Here is a 22,183-nt window from a genome sequence, read left to right as displayed (position 1 = left end):
GGACAGAGAGTCCCAGAGGTTGAGTGGGAGTCCTAGGGCATGGTCCCCCAGAAGAGTTGCAGATAGACACCCTGCACTCACCTAGCCTTCCCTTCTCTTCCACTAGTCACCTCCGTCCATTCCCAGTCACCTGTCACTAGCCCCAGGCCTCCTCACAGTACCAGCTATTAGCCAAGGCCAATATGATCAGCCTGCCCATTCATAGCCCCAAGAACCAGGCAGAGAGTCAAAGGCTCAGCGGGTGGATCTGGGGAATATTCCCCAATCCTGGATTACTCTTCCTTGGAAAGAGATAAGGATGGTGAAGCTCTTAGCCCCTGAGGGAGGCTCCTTGGTGGCTTATGTAAAATCTGGGTAGGAGAGATCTTTACTTCTCCTATTCTCTGCTAGGGGGCAGCACCCTCTAGAGTGGGCCTGGCCAGGGGCCCAGGAGGTACTGACCTCAGGTGGGAAGGACAGTGAAGACACACGGGTTGTGCAAGACTGTGAAGGCACAGAAGCTAGGCCCTACTGCAAGGTGCTGCTGCTGGCCCAGACTCATGCCAACAACACGGGCAGCTACCACTGCTACTACAAGTACATCAAGGCCCGGATTGAGGGCACCACAGCCGCCAGCACCTATGTGTTTGTAAGAGGTGAGACCTGTCTTGGGCAGAGTCCTGGAGGGAGTACTTGGGACCTTCACTCCACTTCCAGCCCGCTGACACCAGGCTAGCAGGAGTGCATACGGGGCTTTCTCTGTTCCACACAGAAGCAGCAGGCTAGAACTTTACCACTCTGACCCACAGGGCTCCTTTGTACTTCCGCCACGCCCCGCCCCCTGCCCTAGCCAGAGACTCCCTGAGCTTTATTGTTGCCTTACCCAGCTTCTATTCCATCTCCTCAGACTTTGAACAGCCTTTCATCAACAAACCTGACACGCTCCTGGTCAACAGGAAGGACTCGATGTGGGTGCCCTGCTTGGTGTCCATTCCCGGCCTCAACATCACGCTGCGCTTGGTACTATTCCCTTCCCCAGCCTGACTCCAAGACCCCACCCTCCTGTGCCATCCTTGGGAACGGCAGCTGACCATCCCTATGTTCTTCCAGCAAGGTTCAGTGCTGCGCCCCGATGGGCAGGAGGTATTGTGGGATGACCGCCGGGGCATGCAGGTGCCCACTTCAGTGTTGCATGATGCCTGGTACCTGCAGTGCGAGACCACCTGGGGCGACCAGGACTTCCTTTCCAATCCCTTCCTCGTGCACGTCACAGGTAGGGGGCGCTAGTTCTATCTCACCTAGTCACTACTCTCTGTACCCCCAAGAAGAGGGCAGACATAGAACCCCGTCTTACTAGTTCCCAGTCATGGGGCTGCTAGTGTCATGGACGGTCTTATCACCCACTGCTCTGCATGTACTATCCTATGAGGAATGTGGGAGGTGACACTGTGTGTGTCACCAGGCAATGAGCTCTATGACATCCAGCTGTACCCCAAGAAGTCACTGGAGCTGTTGGTTGGAGAGAAGCTGGTTTTGAACTGTACAGTATGGGCTGAGTTCAACTCGGGTGTCACCTTCGACTGGGACTATCCAGGGAAGCAGGTAAGGTTGGCAGCTCTGCCAGGTTCCTTATTTCCATAGCCCTGTCCTCAGTGTCACCCCTAGGACTCATCATGTCCATGCTACCTGTGCCTCTGTGTGGAGGAGACACAGACTCAGGAACCCAAGTGATTGATGGGAAAGTTTTCTATCCCAAAGTAAAACTCTGAAGCTGGGCATCCAGGGCTACTTGTGTTTGGGCAGGGGGGTGTGCCTTTGCTGGGTTAAGTCTACCCTTGCCTGCCTGCTGATCCTGAGCTTCCTCTGGGTGCGGCAGGCAGAGCGGGCTAAGTGGGTACCTGAGCGGCGTTCCCAGCAGACCCACACAGAACTCTCCAGCATCCTGACCATCCACAATGTCAGCCAGAACGACCTGGGCCCCTATGTGTGTGAGGCCAACAATGGGATTCAGCGGTTCCGGGAAAGCACGGAGGTCATTGTGCACGGTATGACCTGGGAGGCTGAGGTTATTGTGCCCGGCATGGGATGGGATGGGTCCAGTATCATGGAACCTGGAGAACAAGGGTCTTTATGCATTGTGGGTCAGAGGTCATGATGCACCTGAGCAGCAGGGGCCAGCCAAAAGGAAGGAAGGGCTCTGAGGGGAAGCCCTGCCCAGCTCCTACCAGCTGGACAGCAAGGCAAGCCCCAGTCTGCAGGGGGAGAGGCTGGGAAAGCCTGGTGGACGGTCAGCCCCAAGTTAACACTCATGCCTCTTGTTTGGCAGAAAAGCCCTTCATCAGTGTCGAGTGGCTCAAAGGACCTGTCCTGGAGGCCACTGCCGGTGACGAGCTGGTGAAGCTGCCTGTGAAGCTGGCAGCTTATCCCCCACCAGAGTTCCAATGGTAACAGTCTGGGCCCCTCCCCTTGCTGCCCTGCCAGGCTTAACACAAGGAATGGCCAAAGAATGAAAAGGACGATGTCCTTCCCCATCAGATCAGTAGCCCTGACTCTCGAAAGAGGATCTGTCTCTGACCATCAGGGCCTATATATCCTGAAACGCAGGTGGGACCCTCACTAAACAGCCCCTAGGGGGAATGAGTATACATATTCAGCTACAAGAAGCTTAGCCCAGGAGCAGCCAAACCTCAAAATGTTTTAAACCCCAGGTCTGATATGTGGGGTGTGATGAGCAGTGTGGGATTTTATATACCTGCTTCTTACATCCCCTCAGACTCCTCAAGGCTCTGCCAGCTGGATCTTCACACAGGGAGCAAACTCAGGGCCTGCTCTGCAGTGGCTACCTCTCTGGGCTCCCTTCTTATAAGCGTTCTTCTCTGAGGACCTTCTGACTCACAAATCTAAGCTATCATAAGATCAATAAATTGTTATGGAGCCTGGCTCTGCGCTATATGGTAGCGAGAGGCCTGTAGGAGAACTGAGAGTTGGGCTTTCCCTATAGGGTATGCCCAGGACACACAGAGGGGACCCTCAGTGATGTATCTTCTATGTCCTCCCAAGAGAGTACAGAGCCTCAAGCCTCCCTTACACTCAGAGATTCAATCATGATAGATCTTACTGTAGCCCCACCCCCCCTATATTGAACAGGTAAGGAAATGGGCCAGAAGAGGGACAAGTATTCCCACCTGAGCCCCAGGTCTCCTGGCAGGAACTCCTGTTTTGTCTCTTCCTGTCAAGCCAGAGTAGCCCTGCCCTTCCAAGCTTGAGGCACCTCACACTTGGTAAAAAGTTCTGGTGCCAGGACAAACAGAGGCACCAAAGGTTCTCAGCCAGGACCTTAGGCCATAGGCTGGAAGCTAGCTTCTGGGAAGGCTCAGGCTGTCCCGGTTATAAGCCTGTGGCTCTTCAAATCCTCCATCTAAGGCCATAGCTTTGAGCCATATAGCACCACATGGCATAGTATCAGAGTCCTAAAGGGGAAGTCCTAGAGACACTGGTGAAGCATAAATGAGTCCTCTGACCTCTGAGGCCACCAGGACTAAGCCTGCTCTCAGCAGTTTTCCACAGGAACATATCTACCTTCTCTGACTCTTCTCTTCCCACTTAGCTAACATCTTCCTCTCAGAAGTGTGCAGCTGTCCCAGAGCACATGTGTTCATCACAGTCTCACAGGTGACCACTGTTTAAGAGGCACCAGGTTGGGATTACTCTAAGTCATCGAATGGATGGTCTAGCGGACATACAGCCAGGCTGTGTCTTTGACCAGTGTGTCCAGCAAGGTGCAGGCACTATTTCAGTGAGCCTTTGCATTTCCTGCAAGTACACTGTTCCAGTTGTCAAATAAAGACACTGAGGCTTGGGAGAGTTTAGGTATCTTTCCAGGGTCACATACCTGGCAAAGTAACAAGCTGGGGTTTGACAAGCCTTCTGCACCACAGCCAGGCAGCTAGCACAGCCTTGGGTCTACCCCTGTCCTCCTTGCCCTGCTCTGTGATCCCAGGCAAGACACATTCCTCTCTAAGCCCTCTCTAAGCCACAGTTGAGAGTGGGATTCCCAAATCTACCTAAGATATGTGCCTTTTCGGGGTCATGGAGTCATAGCTTAGCCTATCCGAGGGGAAGGGCCTCGAAATCAGGACTCGGGATGCAGAAAGTCTAGGGTATAAGGCATTTGCTTACACTTGCAGAAGAGAACTAGAGTGACCACACATGCCCAGTGGGGCATTATGTAAACAGGATACAGCAGTGAGTTGTCCCTGTCCTTACTGAAGCTCACAGCTCAGTGAGAGAATAGTCAACCAACAGATACTTGTATAAAACCCAGTGTGCCAGATAAGAGTGTAGGTCCTGGGGTTTGATCAGATCAGAAGGAAGGAAGGAAGGAAGGAAGGAAGGAAGGAAGGAAGGAAGGAAGGGAGGAAGGAAGGGAGGGAGAGAGGAAGGAAGAGAGGGAGAGAGGGAGGGAGGGAGGGAAGGAGGGTGGGTATTGGGTAGGCAGGGGAACATGGCAGGCAGGACCAGATGACAACCTTCTTTGAAGAGCCAATACTGCAGCCCCAGTGCAGGAAGGAGAGGGCTATGCAAATTGTCATCTACAGAAAGAGCATCCAAACTAGGGTTGCAGTAATACAGAAGCCCTGTGAAGGCTCCAGGTCTGGTGAACTCACAGAAGCTTCCAGAGGCAGGTGTCAGAGAACCAGGCAATTAACACTCATGTGCTCAGCTGTTCTGTTCCTTCCCTCATCAGTATGCACTGTGAGAAAGGAGTCAGTTTCTTATGCTGAAGCCCACCATCAGGTGCGGAAGAATTCCATGGAGGAACTGGGAAACTGCCTTCCTAGTCCCTAGACCAAGTTCACTGAAGAGAGGGTGGCTTCCCTAAGCAGAAACTGGGGGGGGGGGGGGGGTTTCAAAGGATTTAGAGGTGAGTCCAGAAGTGCCACCGCGGATCTCATGATGGACCTGAAGGTCAGTGACGTTGCTGAGCTGGCCACACAAGGCAGCCCAGTCTAGAGCTTTTGTCTGCCTTTCCTCAGACCAGGGACTCTGTCCATCCCACACTCCTGCTGCCCTTCTTGCTCTAGCCTGATGTATCAAGAGTGTCCACATGGCCTTCTCGTCCCACCTCCAGCAGTATGTGTGGCCCTTCATATTAGTGTATTCTGCAGCCATAGGGTCAATGAACCTTGGATGGAAAATATTCTCTAAAATGTATCTGAACCTTTTGTTTTTATCATAGTACCTGAGCACGTGAAGATCTCAACCTTTTATGAAACCTAATGTATGCAGATGTCATCTCAAGATGATTTACAGTGTATAGAGAAGTGTCTATAGCTTATGTGAAAAGTCTGTGCCACTTTGTAGAAGGGACTTGAGCATTGGGTATTTGGGGTTTTAGCTTGTCTTGCTTTCTTTATCTTTAATTAGCATACAAAGAATAGGATTTATTATGGCATTCTCAAACAAAATTTGTTCTTGTTGATGCCATCAGGTATTGTAGATTGATCATTAAAGATTCTGGTGACCAACAGGAAACCAAGAACCAGGCAATTAAACACTCCATGTGCTCAGCTCTTCCCTCTCATTGGAGGTCCTGTAAATGCAAGCACAGAGCTAGCATTTGGTCCCCACAGCATCTGAATTCCCTTGCTCTGCCAGGTACAAGGACAGAAAGGCAGTGACCGGGCGTCACAATCCTCATGCTCTGGTGCTCAAAGAGGTGACTGAAGCCAGTGCAGGCATCTACACTCTTGCTCTGTGGAACTCTGCAGCTGGTCTGAGGCAAAACATCAGTCTGGAGCTGGTGGTGAATGGTACAACCTGGAAGAATGGGAAAAGGCATGAGTCTCGGGGGCTGGTGGGTGGCGATAAGAGCCAGCTGACTGGCTGTTTGCCTTATGCCACAGTGCCTCCCCACATCTATGAGAAGGAAGCCTCCTCACCCAGCATCTACTCCCGCCACAGTCGCCAGACCCTCACCTGCACCGCCTATGGGGTACCCCAACCTCTCAATGTTCAGTGGCACTGGAGGCCCTGGACACCCTGCAAGACATATGCCCAGCGCAGCCTGTGAGTATGTCCCCCACCACACCCCATTCTCTACACACAAGATCTTAGCTCGATCACAGCATCCCTTTGTAGTTGAGGAAACAGGACCAGGGAAGGGAGACAAATTTCCCAAGCTCAAAGCTATAAGCAACAAAACCTGCCCAGATGAGACATGTTCCCTGCACCCAGTTCAATTTCAAAAGGGCTAGTAGGTGGCTAGAGCTGGGTAGGTGTGGTGGCATGCGCTAACACTTGGGAGGTAGAGGCAAAGGCATCAGGAACTGAAGGTCGTCCTTGGCTACATAATGAACTCAAAGCCAGAATAAAAAATAAAAAATAAGAAAAAGGACAGAAGAGCCTAGAAGGATATTCTAGATAGAGATAAATTAGACACACAAGGAACAGAGAAGGAGGAGGGGGTCACGTGAGCAGAAACTTTGAAGGCCTTAGGGAACCTGGGGAAGGGCATTCAAGCAGCACAATGACAGATAGTGAAAGATTCTGTGGTTGCATGCTAGGGGATGAACAGAAGCCAGGAACACAGGAAAGAAAGGTGTCTAGCCCCACCTGCTGGCCCAGGGGCTGTGGCTCCAGAGCAATCAGTGGGAAGGCTCAGGAGAAGCAGCCTGTGAGCCTGAGACAGCCTGACACATTCAAGGCTCTTAGGGGACTCTTGTGAAACTGCAGCTCACACTGGTATCTCCAAGTTTGCCTCTTCCAGTGGTCTACCATTATGCTCTGGGCCAAATGACTGAGTCCTGGGATGACCCCTCTCCACTCTTCAGATAAGGGCAGACAAGATCTTGTCTAGCCCCATGCTAGTAGAAGACTGAAGCACTGAGCATGCCTAGGAGAAAAGAGAGGGAGAAGCATCTGAGACGGGGTTCATGGGGCAGAGTGGTAACTTATGGTCCTCCTGGAAGCTAGGTGAGCATATCCAAGGTGGACTCTGCAGGAAGTAGACATGGCTGACATAGGACAGAACAGTGTCTGTGTGAAGCTGCAACAATATTCTAGCCCCTCATTGTCCTTGTTCCCAGGCCTGAGGGGTGTCTCTTACCCACTGTAGTGTGAGACAATGTCTGAGGATAACAAAGGTGTGACCCCTAGCCCCGCTTAGGTCTTCCCTTCCTTATTCCTGACCTGCCCATGTCCCTCCTCACCCCTGGCAGCCGGAGGCGGCAGCAGCGGGACGGCATGCCACAGTGCCGGGACTGGAAGGAGGTGACCATTCAGGATGCTGTGAACCCCATCGAGAGCCTGGACAGCTGGACTGAGTTTGTGGAGGGGAAGAATAAGGTACAGGCCATATGGAGAGAAAGACACAGATCCAGACAAGTTGTGTCAATGAGAGGAGAAAAAGAGCTGCCTCTTGCTTGTGTTGGGTTTCCACCTGGCCTGCAGAGCTCTGGGAACTGCAGCTGACAGGCAGGTGACTTCCCTGCCAACTCTGGACCTCAGCTCCCCTGCCTGCGTGTGAGCCAGGCCTTCCCAGACAAGGAAGCTGAGATCCAGGAGAATCCAGCTGCCCATAAGTCCCAAGGCTGGGAGGGGATGGGGATGGGGGCTGACAAGGTCTCCATAGAAGGCTGGTGAGCTGCTGACCAGGAGGGGGAGGGGGATTGAACAAAGGCACCCACTTCCTACAGTCACTTCCTGTTTTCCTACACACCTCCAGAGCCTCTTCCTGTTCCAGGCCCGGCCAGGAAGTGCCCGGCTTGGGATGGGGGTGGGGGGGTCTTTGGATGATAGGCAGGGCTTGTGTACCTCTCTCCTCCCCTATTTTTCAAATTTCTTAGTCCCTGAGAGCAGAATTTTCTAGAATCTTGGGATACCCCCATACACATACATATACACACCTTCTCCACTATCCTGGACCCTGGAGAAGTGGTGTATGCCTTCAGATTAACGTGGGCACATCACAAAGACGTTGAACAGTGACCAGCTACTGACCTTAAGCAGCAATTCAGAAGTAGCTATCCCTGATGTGACTCATCGCAGTCTGACTTTTAACCCTTGCTGAGACAGGCCCAGTTGCCAAACTGGTTTCTGACCCTTCAACATGGCTACAGTCTGAAACATGGCACAGATAAGTACCCCTGGTCTTGCCTTTGGCACTTTCCAGCCTCAGCTACAACCTAAGCCAGCTGTCTATACGTTGTTTCTTGGCTTTTCCGGGGCACTGCCTCTCTACTGCCAAAGACCTTGCCTCATTGTTCCGGACAGTCTTTAGACTTTGGTCATTGCCAGCACAAACCTCAGTTTCCCCCATTACTAGGGAGCACAATAGCCTCTTTGAAGAGGAGGAGGGTCCAGGTATACAATGGAGTCTTATGCCTCTGTTCTGGGTAGACGGTGAGCAAGCTGGTGATCCAGGATGCCAATGTGTCAGCCATGTACAAGTGTGTGGTCTTCAACAAAGTGGGCCAGGATGAGCGGTTCATCTACTTCTATGTGACCAGTGAGTAACCAGACTGTCCCCAGGGAGTACCACTTCACCTAGGCAGGCCTGGGTGCCAGGAATGAACTTTCTGGTGACCGTGGGAGGACCCAGCCCATGGAACAACCACCACCACACCACCTCGGCATAGAATGGAAGATAAATTTAGGGATTTTCAGCCTATATCCTGGCACCTGTTCTCAATTTAGAGTCCCAGGGTTCGTGTGTGCGTGTTGCAGTAGAGAGAAATTCCCATCATTTACTCCGATTTTAAAATGGGTTAGTGACCTCTAGAAAGCCAGGGGTCACAGGAGGGGACACTTACTGGGTCCAGGACTATGGATGAAGTCACCTGAAAGGGCTGGTGGAAACCGAGAGAATGGCACTGGCAAACGCTAATTAAATCATTCCAAGGAAAAGCCAGGGTCAGGGTGTGGGCGGTAGCAAAAGAGAACGAGGACACCCCCGCCCCAACCACCCGGGTCTGGTGATAGAGCTCCAGGACCTGGGCTGCAGGAAGTGTGTGGACTGCTCCCTGCTTGTGGCGTGGCTAGGAGTGTGGGAAAGGTAGCAGTACAGGAGGAGCCTAAAGCCCAGGGATGAGACTAGCTTCCACGATGTGGTGGCTCCTTGTATCAGGGAGAAGAAGAAACAGGAGAGGGGGTGGGTTATAGACAACGTGAAAACCTGGCAACACGCTATGTACACCCTTGATTGAGAACTGAGTGGTGAAGTGCCACACTGTGGCAGTAAACATGGAGACAGTGTCACTCGGGTTCCTCTCCCCTTCTCAGCCATCCCGGACGGCTTCAGTATCGAATCAGAGCCTTCTGAGGATCCCTTAGAAGGCCAGTCCGTGCGCCTCAGCTGCCAGGCAGACAACTACACGTACGAGCATCTGCGCTGGTACCGGCTTAACCTCTCCACGCTGCACGATGCTCAAGGGAACCCCTTACTGCTCGACTGCAAGAATGTGCACCTGTTTGCCACGCCCCTAGAGGCCAACCTAGAGGAGGCGGAGCCTGGGGCCCGCCACGCCACTCTCAGCCTGAATATCCCCCGAGTGGCGCCTGAGGACGAGGGTGACTACGTGTGTGAAGTACAGGATAGGCGCAGCCAAGACAAGCACTGCCACAAGAAGTACCTGTCCGTGCAGGGTGAGGTGGGCGTGGCAAGCCGGAGAAGGTGGGGCCACGTTTCTCAGCCTTTGTAACTTCTACCTTTGCACCCAGTCCAGCACAGCCCTGGGTGGTCAGATCCCAAGCCTGGGTCTTCAGAAGCACCCCTGAGGCCCAGCCTAGCCGTAGAAGTCCTTCGCATGCTCAGTCCCTGATCCTTCAGCGCCATGCCACCCATCTCACCCTTGCATCCATCACTACACCTATCCCTACTTCAAGCCCCATCCCTAGGCACCCTCTTGGTTTCTGCGCCTTCATTTAGTTCCTTCTCTACCCCTGCCCCAGCCCTGGAAGCTCCTCGACTCACGCAGAACTTGACCGACCTCCTGGTGAACGTGAGCGACTCACTGGAGATGCGCTGCCCGGTGGCCGGAGCACACGTGCCCAGTATTGTGTGGTACAAAGATGAAAGGCTCCTGGAGAAAGAGTCAGGTAAGGAAGATTGCCTCAGGTGATAGAGCGGAGGTCTGCAAGGCCAATGTCCCTATACCAACCTGTGCTGGAGCTTTCATCCTACCTCTTGCAGGAATCGACTTGGCAGACTCCAATCAGAGGCTGAGTATCCAGCGCGTGCGCGAGGAGGACGCCGGTCGTTACCTGTGCAGTGTGTGCAATGCCAAGGGCTGCGTAAACTCCTCTGCCAGCGTGGCAGTGGAAGGTGCGTCCCTGCATGGCTCTATTTAACCCACCACAGAACACCCCATTGGTGCTTTCCTGTGGCCATTTTGTAAAGTAGTTCCGGAGCACGAGGGGCACTTCCTATTGCAGACATTTTTTTCCCTCTCATGTACCCACTATCTACCTGCCCAGGCTCTGAAGATAAAGGCAGCATGGAGATTGTGATACTCGTTGGCACTGGAGTCATCGCAGTCTTCTTCTGGGTCCTCCTCCTGCTCATCTTCTGTAACATGAAAAGGGTGAGGGTGCTCCCCCTGCAGACATTCTCTCCAGTGCCAAATCGGGCTTCCTGTGTCCCTATTCCATTCGCAATCCAGCAAACCCTTAAGATTCCCATCCTGGTTCGCCTATCAATTTCCTGCCCTAGGAATCCACACACACACACACTCTCTCCCATGTTTGGAGCAGAAGTTGTCTGTTGGCCTGTCCCCCTTCTTGACTGAGAACCCAGAAGCAAGAGCCATTTGTCCTAGGCAAAATAAATCCAAGCCACAGTGAAATGTCCAAATCAATGAGTTGTCTCCACCCCCACCCCCAGCCTGCCCATGCAGACATCAAGACGGGCTACCTGTCCATCATCATGGACCCCGGGGAGGTGCCTTTGGAGGAGCAGTGTGAATACCTGTCCTATGACGCCAGCCAGTGGGAGTTCCCCAGGGAAAGGTTGCACCTCGGTGAGGCCAGCTCCCAGCTTGCCCCACCCAGTCCTCACTGCCTGGCAGAGACGGCTTCAGCTGCCACGGGGTCAGGCAGGCTGAAGTAACAGAGACCCTTCCCTTCTCAGAACTTGTGCCAGGATGGCCCTCCTGGTCCCCACCTGGACTGACCAGTTCTAGCTGGGCCAGAATCCCCAGAACCACAGCCAGGGCTCCCAGTTCCCAGGCCCCCCGAGGTCATTTCCTGCTGCTCTGAGCAGGGTGGACCTGTCCCACCTGCCTGGAGAGGATGCTGGGGCCTTCCTGTCTGTCTCTCCTCTCCAGTTCTCCAGCTTTCCTTCTCTAAGACTCCACTCCCTATCCCCTTCCTGTTTGGCAGAAGAGGCTTCCATTTTCCTCCTGCCCCAAGCTCTGGGGACAGGTCACCCCTGCTGTCCACCCTTCTCCATCCTCACTCCCCAGCCCCCAGCCCCGTACAGCTCACCTGGAACTGGCCCCCTGCTTCCACAGGGAGAGTCCTAGGCCATGGGGCTTTTGGGAAGGTGGTGGAAGCCTCGGCTTTTGGCATCAATAAAGGCAGCAGCTGCGACACCGTGGCCGTGAAGATGCTGAAAGGTATGGGGCTCACATGTAGAAAGCTCTGTCTGTGCAGCTAGGGGAGGGTCATGAGCTCTGGGGAAGACTAATGCAAGAGCAAGAAGGGAAACCCTCAGCGCTACAATCCCCGCCACAGTTGAACGGAAAGGCATTAGGAATCAGACTCAAACCTCTACCCAAACCCTCTGCCTTAGGGTTAGCAGCACGTACTAGGGACTCAGTGTAGCCTGCACCCCCAGCGCCAGCGCTGAGCATGCCTTTGCTAAATCAGTTGAGTGTCTCAGGAGGATTGAGCAGATTGGGGAAAACACCAGGGCCGTTTTGGCATTGTGATATGCCTCTGTCTCTCCTCCAGAGGGCGCTACTGCCAGCGAGCACCGTGCCCTGATGTCCGAGCTCAAGATTCTAATTCACATCGGCAACCACCTCAATGTGGTCAACCTCCTAGGAGCGTGCACCAAGCCCAATGGTATGGAAATGAGATGTCCTGGGGAAAGGACTGGGCAATGGGCGTTGGCACTCTCACTACGAATGGGAGGAGCCATGCGGATCCTGGGGTGTGCTAACATTGGAGCCTAGTGGAGAGCAGGAAGGATAGACTACAGAGGTAGAGGCGCCTTGCCTATGCGCAGCCAGTATCACCGAATGAGTGCTTGACTTCTGCTTTGTGGTGCCCTAGGCCCTCTCATGGTGATCGTGGAGTTTTGCAAATACGGCAACCTCTCCAACTTCTTGCGCGTCAAGCGGGAGGCGTTCAACCCCTACGCGGTAAGTGGGTACCCCAGCCTGTTGCAGGAGCCCAGTTAGAGAGAATGGTTGGGCACCAGGTTGGCTGAGATGGAGATCCAAGGTTGCCGCTAGGGTGGTCACCTTGGGACAGCTCTTCACTTCGCTTTGGCAGGAGAAGTCTCCCGAGCAACGCAGGCGCTTCCGCGCGATGGTGGAAGGCGCCAAGGCTGATAGGAGGAGATCTGGAAGCAGCGACAGGGCCCTGTTCACAAGGCTCCTGATGGGCAAAGGAAGTGCACGGCGAACCCCACTTGTCCAAGAAGGTAAAAACCTGGCTTTCGCTTGCTAGTGGATGTCTGGCCCAGTAAAGTCTCTCCATTAGCTTTACCCAGGGATAACCTAGTCTGAGGTAGTCGGTGCCAGGGCTTTTATGGGAGAATCGTAATGCACTCTGCTTCAGGAGAGGAAGACACTGCAGGGTCAGGAAATGAAATTTATCTTGGGTATCACAGGATAAACAGTGATGTATTGCAGATAGGGCCAGGGAGGAATACAGAGCCAGAGAGCGGGTGCAAAAGCAGGTGTCCCAGAGAGCATGGAGGCAACAGGTATAACAAGGGCACATAGTGTCTGGAGTTTCAGGATCCTGGGCAGGAAAGCTGTGATCAGGGTTGGGTTCACAAAAGTTAAAATTTGGAGCTGAGCTGGAAGATGAACTCTGGCAGAGACGCCTCCAGAGCTCCCCTCCCTCTGTGCAGCTGAGGACCTATGGTTGAGCCCTCTGACCATGGAAGACCTTGTCTGCTACAGCTTCCAGGTGGCCCGGGGAATGGAGTTCCTGGCTTCCCGAAAGGTAGGTCCCTTGACACTACCAGGTTCTTTTCAGAGGAAAAGGGTACACCTCCCTTGCCATAGATATGCCCAGTTGTAATTTCTCCACATCTCCAAAGCAGTGACCATCGAATCAGTCTGGCTGAGTCCCTAACTCACTGCACTGTCCTCAATTTCCTATGTCCTTCTCCACTCATCTCTCTCCAAATGAGCAAGATGCAGGCAGGGAGGGGTATACCTAGGGGACCTCAGAGCTCTAGGCTAAGATGTCACCCTGGAGGTTGAAGTAAACTCATTGCTACCACCCTCTCTCCGCCCTTAGTGCATTCACAGAGACCTGGCTGCTCGGAACATCTTACTGTCCGAAAGTGACATAGTGAAGATCTGCGACTTTGGTCTTGCTCGGGACATCTACAAAGACCCTGACTATGTCCGGAAGGGCAGTGTGAGTGCAGGCTATGTGATGCAGGGGACTCAGGGTGGACGGGACAGTGAGACGACAGGCCAACTGTCCTCTGGGCAGCACTGGCTCGAGGTGACAGGAACCTTTGGTCTGGCAGGATACATGACCAGCTGCTGGGGGCCCACTGTTCTTAAGAGCTCAGCAGATGTGCTGGTTACATGTCTTATCACTGTGATGAAACACCTAACCAAATCAACATACAGTACACCATAGCATAGATAGCATAGTGTCTGGAAGAAGGGACGGCTCCTATGGCACCAGTCAGGAAGGAGACAGTGATGAATGAATGCTTCTCCTCAGCTCAGCTGAGGAAGCTTGGCTTCCATTTCTCAATGTCTGCCTGGCTTCTCTCTCTTCTTTATCTCCTTCAGTTCAGCTTGGGATACATGAAATAGGATAGCCCACATTTCGGCTGGGTCTTCCCGCATCAATTAGCCTATTCTAGACAATCCTTCACAGACAGGTCCGCAGACAGTGTCAGGGCTGTTTTGATGGGGCTCGTAGAAGGGAGTGTGCATGACTGATCAGAGCTGAGTAAGAGCTTGTGCCAGGGGGAGGAAGGAAGACGGCTGGAGAGAGAAGATGATCAGAGTGAGTCCAGGGCAGTGTGGTGACCGCCTGGCCCAGAGTACCCACCCCATGGAAGGCTTTTGTCCTTCGTGTTGACTCATAGCGCAGAAGGCAAATGCGGGTAGGGAGGCATTATTAAGAGCTTGAGGGAGGAAGAGAAGGGAAGAAGAGAGAGAAGGGAGAAGAGAAGGGAGGAAGAATGGGGAGAGAGACAGAAAAGAGGGGACAGAGAAAAAAGAAAAGAGGTTAGGGAGAAAGGAGGGAGAGGGGAGAGGAAATGAAGATTAACTGGGAACAAAGGATACCTGTTGGAGAGGAGAGAGAGAGAGAGAGAGAGAGAGAGAGAGAGAGGTGGGAGGGAGGGAGGGAGGGAGAAAGGTAAAGAAAAGGAATGAGGGGCGAGAGGAAGAGAGAGAGAGCAGGGTAGGAAGAGAGATCTGGACACCCAGGACAACTACAGAGAAGACATGTTCAATCTTCACAGAAGGAACCTAGGGTTGTGGGTATCCTGGTGCCTGACCTTAGCCCTCTCTCCTCCACCATGGGACATATCTCTTTCTGCCCACCCAGGCCCGACTGCCTCTGAAATGGATGGCCCCTGAGAGCATCTTTGATAAGGTTTACACCACGCAGAGTGACGTGTGGTCCTTCGGCGTGCTGCTGTGGGAGATTTTCTCGCTGGGTGAGTAAAGAGCGAGGTGTTCATCCATGAGAGAAGGGGGTGGGGGGTCATTTGTCTCCAGAGGTTGATCACACAACTGTATCTGTACATGGATCTATTAGCCCAGGGCCTTCTGAGGCAAGTGATGGGTCACAGAGCCCACCCACTCCCCTGTCTCTGCCCAGCCTGGCCCAGCTAGCCAGAGAACCCTGCCTCCCAAAGCCCCCTGCTCTCTTGGCAACACTTTGATTCTGAGCAGGGCAGCCTCGTCACTCACCATGGGTCCCAAAGGAAGTCCAGTGCTCATTCAGTGTCTTAGTCACTGTTCTATTGCCATGAAGAGACACCGAGCCAAGGCAACACTTCTAAAGAAAAGCACGTGATTCAGGGCTCTTACAGTTTTAGTCAGTCTGTTATTGTCATGGCATACAAAGGTAGGCATGGCCCTGGAGAAGTAGCCAAGAGCTACATACTGATCCACAGGCCCCAGACAGAGAAAGAGACTGGAACCTGGTGTAGGTTTTTGAAACATCAAAGGCTACCCTCAGTAGCACACTTTCTCAAATAGAAAGGACCTCCCTGGTCACCAAGCAGTCCAATACATGAGTGTAGCATGTAGTTTAAAAAAAACAATCCACACTGAATCCAGCTAGCTCCAGCATTGGCAGTCTTACCACACACACACACACACACACACACACACACACACACACACCATGGTTAGCCCCAAGCAGCAGTCTTGCCCTGGTTCCCTTGGCCAGCTGCCAAGCTTGTGAGACCCCAGGCTAGCCACATGGAGTGGATGGTCTGGGAAGACTGGAGCCGCTTGGCAGCAGCTAGTAAAGGAACCAGGGTAAGACCACCACTTGGAGCTGGCCATGGGGGTTGGCGAGACCACCATTGGTGGTACATAGCCGGTTTAGCGTGGTTTGTTTTTTTTAAAAAACTACATGCTACAGTTATCCAAGCTACTTTCTCTATTGCTTTGATCATTACAGTTGCCATTTACATAGTGCCACCGTATCTGTTTCCCCAGACCACCCACCCCCTGTGGCTAGCCTGCAGAAAGCCTGCTCACTCAGATCCCCTTAGCCCCATAAAATGATAACACTAGAGACTTGTAATATACCAGCCAGATTATAATGGTAAATCTCCAACCCCAAAATGCCCATGCAAAGAACACAACACTCAATTGATCTAATCCAAGCTGCACACCTAGACGCCTCCTCTCTCTCTCTCTCTCTCTCTCTCTCTCTCTCTCTCTCTCTCTCTCTCTCCCTTTTCTACCTACTTTCCCTTCCACTGCCTAATCACAGGCTCTAGCCTTATCCAACCAATTAAGATTTCACCTGACCTCCCCTGAGTATGTGCGCCCCTCTTGAGGGAGTAGAAAATACAAACAGCAATTCACAACATTTGAGCCTTTGGGGAGGGGCATTCTCATTCAGTCACACCTACTTACACAAACCCCACATGTAAACTGACCCCATGAAGGATAGAAGACAATGAACAAAACATAAATGTCACCAAACAGCAGCCCTGATAAACAGTTACTAAAAACAGGAGCAGAAACATTCTGGATAGTACAGGGGGCCCTGGTCTGCTGGCAGAGCCACAGGGACCGGGAAGGAGCTGGGCCATAGGAAGAGGGGTTAGAGTGCAGCTCAGTGGGCTTAGCATGCATCAGGGCATTCAATCCCTGGCAACAATCCACAAATAAATAATAGAGAGGTGGGTAGAGCAGGTGGCCCAGGAAGAACAAGAAGTTGGAAGTGGACAATTGTAAACAAGATGATCAGGAGATGCAGAAGGACTTTGTTGAACAGGTTCTGTGAGGCTGCACGCCCATCTCAGAAACTAGTCTCACAAATGCACTCTGATTCTATGGATGTGTGTGGTACCCTACCAGAACCTGGGCCTGGCATTTTCTTGGCTATTCTAAGATCAGTTTATTTAAATATTCTATCTGTATGGGTTCTTTGCATGTACATCTGCGCACCAGACGATGGCATCAGACAGGTGTGAGCTGCCATGTGGGTGCTGGGAATTGAACTCAGGACCTTCAGAAGAGCAGTGAGTGCTCTTAACCACTGAGCCATCTCTTCCTCTCCTTCTTGGCTGTTCTAGAAGCCAACAATCCCCAGTGATTCTCCTATCTCTGCTCTGCTTGAATCTGGGGTTACAGACAAATGCTACATAGGTGTGGGCATCAGAAGTCTGGTCCTCATGATTGCACAGCAAGTGTTCTTAACTGCTGAGCTATCTCTCCAGCCTCATCCAGCCTCTTTTAATTAGATGAAGAATTGGAATGTCCCCTGGGTTAGACATCATACTAACTCCAGTAGCAATGTACAAGAAAGGAAGGGACAAGACAGGCTGGGCTGAACAAAGGACAGACTGCTTCCCACCAACCCCACCACCTTTCTTCCATCAGGGGCCTCTCCATACCCTGGGGTACAGATCAATGAGGAGTTCTGCCAGCGGCTGAAGGATGGCACACGAATGAGGGCCCCGGAGCTGGCCACTCCTGCCATGTGAGTCTCATGGCTGGCCACTCAGTTGTTGGCAGCCAGACACCGAGAAAGAACTGTGCAGTAATGGGTAATGGGGAGGGTTGGTGCAGATCATGAGACAGAAGGCAGAAAGAGAAGCCTACATGCAGGGAGGAGGGCCTCAGGGCAGGCATGGGGACACTCAGTGGAAGAGGGTCATGAAGTTGTGGGGCAGGGGGTAGAATTCAAGCCCAGGGGATAGCACATGGGTATAACATATATAGTAGACACTGTCTCATTCCAACACTGATCCATTCATTCATCCACTAATATGCCCCCAACCCTGGACCTTACTACTGTACCATCTGCTGGAAGTCCAGAGCCCATAAAGCAGGCCAAGCCTCTGCTCTGGAGGGGACACACAGATGGTAGTCACATAATGAGATGGGATATAGGCACCCTGGGGACACCTGATAAGCACTAGAAAGTCAGGTGATCATGGGAAGAGAGGACATTGAGGTGACAATTGAGGGACTGAAGACAGCTCAAGGATGATGGAGGACAGGCAGGGGGACAGCCAGTGTTAAATCTGAAGTGGAGACGGCAGAACATGTGTGAAGGACAGAAGTCTGAGTAGTTTTGCATTCCTATAACATACTGGACACAGAACACTTTATAAGGAAAAGGAATTTTGTTTAGCTCAGTTCTGAGAGTTCGAGAGCAGACATCCCTCTCCGTCACTCAGCTCTGGTGAAGGCCTCCTATCTCCACTGTAGTATGGCAGATGGCATCATGCTGGGAGCCCATGAGAGGAACAGATCACATAGAAAACAGGAAACAAGGGAATTATACACAACAGCCTGCTCTCTGGAGACCCCATTCCTAGAGACCAGCATTAATCCATTCATAAGCCCCTTTGACCCTGCAGTGGGTACCATCTCTGAAAGGTCTATCAGCTCAATAGCGGTCAACCACTCTGGGTTGACCAAGCTCCCATCACATGAACCTTAGGGGGGACACACTGACTATCCCAACTGCCATAGTGATCCAGGGGATACAGGAGTAATGGGGTCAGCTGGTGGAAGGATCACAGATCAATAGCCATCTGCATCCCACAGACGCCACATCATGCAGAGTTGCTGGTCTGGAGACCCTAAAGCAAGGCCTGCTTTCTCTGACCTTGTGGAGATCTTGGGGGACCTGCTTCAGGGTGGAGGCTGGCAGGTGAGTCTCATCTCTGTCCTATCCTGATACAACCCATGGCCTTATCCTGGGTCCCTGCCTTGTCTGTCTTTCTAAACTCCCCTGAGCCCTGGTCACCTGTCAGCTACCAAGGAAAGGTCACACATCTCTGAGCCTCAGGCCCATGGGTCTATCCTCCCACTGCCCACAGCTCCAACTCAGTCAGCATGAGGCTGGGCAAATAGTACCAGCATCTGTTCAAGCTGCAATACTGATAGTCAGAGGTCATCTTTGTCCACAAGGAGCCCTAGGCTGGTTCACACTGAGCCTGCAAGGCAATGCTTTCCCAAACATGATGATAGTACATCCCTTTACCTCCTAGCACCCGCTGAGCACCCAAACACAAACTTGTATATCCTCTGTGTCTTATTATTATCCTAAGGGTAGCAGCTTGGGGCTGGCATCTCATGCTCTAGAACCTGAATTGAGGATGCCCAACTGAGGTCCATCCTGTCCCACTTGCCTGGACCTGGAAGGGCTGTTGGGGAAACTGAACAAGGCCAGCCCATCAGGCATTTAGCAAACTCCATCCTTGGCCTGCTGTGAGCATTGAAGTGCTAGGGCCCAGCATGGTCCCACTTATTCCTCAGAGCACACAATCACACACACAACCCACCCTGACCCTATAGCAGAGGTCAGGACCACAATACTCTTGGGTACAGCATTAAGACTCCTGACTTGGCTTGTGGTGGCCTCTGACCCTGGAAACGTCTCCCATTCCTGCCAGGAGGAGGAAGAGGAATGCATGGCCTTGCACAGCTCTCAGAGCTCAGAGGAAGATGGCTTCATGCAGGCATCCACCACAGCTCTCCATATCACCGAAGCTGATGCTGAGGGTAGTCCACCCAGCACACACTGCCATAGCCTGGCAGCCAGGTCAGTCTCCCTCTCCCCAGGTCTGGGAATGGGTCTGATGGTGACAGCAGCTTGGAGATGGAATTATGAGCCCTTAAGGGAAAGCAACTTACAGTGACTTGAGAGATCTCTTCCCGTGAACATTTTAGTCCATTGCTGTAACAAAAGGCCCAGGACTGAGTACTTTACCAAGAAAAAAGGTCCATTAAGTTCACATCAGTGGAGATTCAAAAGCATGGTACCATCATTTGCTTATCTCTGGCAAGAGTTTCCTGGCAGATGGCATCATGATAACAGAAGTACATGAAGAATAAAGCATGTGGTGAGAACAGAGGCAGAGGAAGCCAGAGGCCCTTACCACTCTTCTTATAACATCTCAGGGTCCCAAGAGACCGCCATTAGTCCTTTCTGAAGTGATGTTCCCACGCACTAGGCCCCACCTCAGTGCCCCACATGGGGGTTAAAGCTTCCAGCACATGGACCTTGGAGACACACTCTAGCCAAATCTAAACCACAACAACCAGACTCCTCCAACTCTCTGTGCTTCCCACTATCAAGAGAGCACCCACCTTGGACTCTCTCTCTTTGGAGATACAAAGTAGACTATTTAGGCCAAGAACGCTCCCAGAATGCAATTGTTGTTTCAACTCCACAGCATGTCCCCAGGACCATGCAAAGGTCTAAGAGCAGTGCACACCACATACACAGTCACCATATTCAGGAGTGAAATGGCCTGTTTGTAGCACTTTGAACCCAAGCTCTCTTACCCTTGGTAGCTTATACCTTTACTATGTTGTGCCGTCTGTGTTCTCACAAGCATGACAGAGAGGCTGGGGCTCTGGGGCTCCTGTCCTATGTGCTCAGGGCAGGGACATGCCTGGGTCAGAACAGCGAGCTGGTGCTTTCCCGGCTGCTTCTACCACGCACCCAACAACCTGTGCACAAAGCATGCACACTAACACTTGCGCACACACATGCATACGTGGGCAGGCCAGTCAGTGGTTAATAGCAGGAAGATGGTCACCCTGAAAAGAAAGCCATACCTGCCTCAGCTCCATGCCGCACTCAGCCTGGGGGTGACTGCCCCACTGTCCTTCCACCTCAGAGTTCTCTTATACAGGAGAGACAGGGAAGGGCAGGGAGGGGCATGCTGAGGTCAGCTGAGCTGTGTGATGGACACCAAGGTGGGATCTGAGGACCAGTCCAGACCTCGGACCCAAGTCCCACCCACACTCTGCCTCTCACCAGAAGGCCTTTCTCAGCGAGGAGAGAAACAGTCTGGGAGGTAGGAAAGATTCTGAATTCATTGGAACCTTCTGTGTTCTCCCCACAGATATTATAACTGTGTGTCCTTTCCTGGGCGACTGGCCAGAGGCACCAAGACTCCAGGTTCCTCCAGGATGAAGACGTTTGAAGAATTGCCCATGACCCCTACAACCTACAAAGCCTCTGTGGTAAGGGAAGGAGAGAGAGGAGGGAGGTGTAGCTGAGATGGGGCCAAGGTGGGGGACAGTATCAGGTATTCCCAATGCAAGTAACAGAGAAGCAAACAAGACTTCTGAAGCACTCTATTTAATTTTTATTACTGTGCAGATCACGCATATTGATGGATGCAATATTTCAAGGCATTCATCTAGGGTACACTAATCCAGCCTCACTTCATCTGTCGCCTCCTCTCCCTCTTCCCAGCCAACCTCGATCAATGGCTGTTCTCCTGCCAGGTCAGCCACTTTTTAGCTCCCTCGTGAGAGAACATGTCATACTCATCTTTCTGCTCATCGTTTCAGCTAATGTAGCAATTCTCCAATTCCTTCCATCCCCTGCTAACAGTGTTTCGTTCTTCTCTGGGGCGGAATAAAACCCCACGCCACATTCTCCTGGTCTGTCCTCTGCTGATGGCACCTAGGCTGGCAGTCGCTTGCCTATTGTGAGCCACACCATGATACATGGGCACAAAGGCCTCTCCTGGGGGAAATCCTTGACAATATTGAATCCAGGGAGCATCTCAAGTACTTTTGCATCTTGGTGGTCACTCAAAACTATCCTCTCTCAGCTGCTGGCTTCCCTGAGCATTTTAGCCCAGTTGTATAGAGACCATGGTTTTGATGGTGGTGGTGGTGGTGATTTTTTAGTTTTTGTTGTTGTTCTTGTTCTTTTGTTTTGTTGGGTTATTGTTGTTGCTGCTGCTGCTGCTGCTGCTGCTGCTGCTGCTGCTGCTGCTGCTGCTGCTGCTGTTGCTGTTGCTGTTGTTGTTGTTGTTGTTGTTGTTGTTGTTGTTGTTGTTGTTGTTTGAGACAGGGTTTCTCTGTGTAGCCCTGGCTGTCTTAGAACTCACAGAGATCCACCTGTCTTCTGCCTCCCAAGCACTGGGATTGAAGGCATGAGCCCACTGCTGCCACTAACACCTGGCTGATACCATGCTTTTTAAAGGAGGCGGGGTACTTGGAGCCAGGGAGAGCACTCCGTAGATAAGCTTGCAACCTTAGTTCATTCCTCAGAACCCACATGGTGGAAGGAGATAACTGACTCCCTCAAGTTGTTCTCTGACCTCCCGACACACACTGTGACATGCGTGTATATTTGAAAATATACATATATATGAGCGTTAAGGGGGGAGAGAGAGAGAGGCAGAGAGAGAGCACTCACACTGCATCAGTCAGCCTGACCCATAGATGCCCCCAGGGGTGGTGATTGGCACCATCAACCCATAGCATACAAGTGTTACTGAAAGCGGTTGGGGTATGGAGAACAGGAAGCTTGCAGG

General features: G+C 52.2%; 1 protein-coding gene across 2 annotated transcripts in view; it reads left to right on the top strand.

Annotated features, from left to right (window-relative positions):
* Flt4 (fms related receptor tyrosine kinase 4) overlaps positions 1–22,183 on the top strand; it is a 42,435-nt gene that overhangs the window by 15,121 nt on the left and 5,131 nt on the right. For both annotated transcript variants that reach the window (XM_034506296.2, XM_076936928.1), the window contains exons 3-28: positions 391–635; positions 887–999; positions 1,090–1,252; positions 1,442–1,581; positions 1,856–2,024; positions 2,306–2,423; positions 5,638–5,792; positions 5,886–6,048; positions 7,200–7,326; positions 8,380–8,488; positions 9,262–9,624; positions 9,931–10,077; positions 10,172–10,303; positions 10,456–10,562; positions 10,862–10,997; positions 11,490–11,594; positions 11,932–12,045; positions 12,256–12,344; positions 12,478–12,628; positions 13,064–13,158; positions 13,459–13,581; positions 14,740–14,851; positions 17,265–17,364; positions 18,441–18,546; positions 19,292–19,440; positions 20,753–20,873. In XM_034506296.2, coding sequence (XP_034362187.1) covers positions 391–635; positions 887–999; positions 1,090–1,252; positions 1,442–1,581; positions 1,856–2,024; positions 2,306–2,423; positions 5,638–5,792; positions 5,886–6,048; positions 7,200–7,326; positions 8,380–8,488; positions 9,262–9,624; positions 9,931–10,077; positions 10,172–10,303; positions 10,456–10,562; positions 10,862–10,997; positions 11,490–11,594; positions 11,932–12,045; positions 12,256–12,344; positions 12,478–12,628; positions 13,064–13,158; positions 13,459–13,581; positions 14,740–14,851; positions 17,265–17,364; positions 18,441–18,546; positions 19,292–19,440; positions 20,753–20,873 — 3,652 coding nt within the window. The remainder of the gene's footprint in view (positions 1–390; positions 636–886; positions 1,000–1,089; positions 1,253–1,441; positions 1,582–1,855; positions 2,025–2,305; positions 2,424–5,637; positions 5,793–5,885; positions 6,049–7,199; positions 7,327–8,379; positions 8,489–9,261; positions 9,625–9,930; positions 10,078–10,171; positions 10,304–10,455; positions 10,563–10,861; positions 10,998–11,489; positions 11,595–11,931; positions 12,046–12,255; positions 12,345–12,477; positions 12,629–13,063; positions 13,159–13,458; positions 13,582–14,739; positions 14,852–17,264; positions 17,365–18,440; positions 18,547–19,291; positions 19,441–20,752; positions 20,874–22,183) is intronic.

The sequence above is a fragment of the Arvicanthis niloticus genome, chromosome 6 (assembly GCF_011762505.2).
Source record: "Arvicanthis niloticus isolate mArvNil1 chromosome 6, mArvNil1.pat.X, whole genome shotgun sequence".
Classification (NCBI taxonomy): Eukaryota; Metazoa; Chordata; class Mammalia; order Rodentia; family Muridae; genus Arvicanthis; species Arvicanthis niloticus.
The sequence above is the reverse complement of the archived record's forward strand: the minus strand, read 5'-3'. Positions and strand labels throughout refer to the sequence as shown.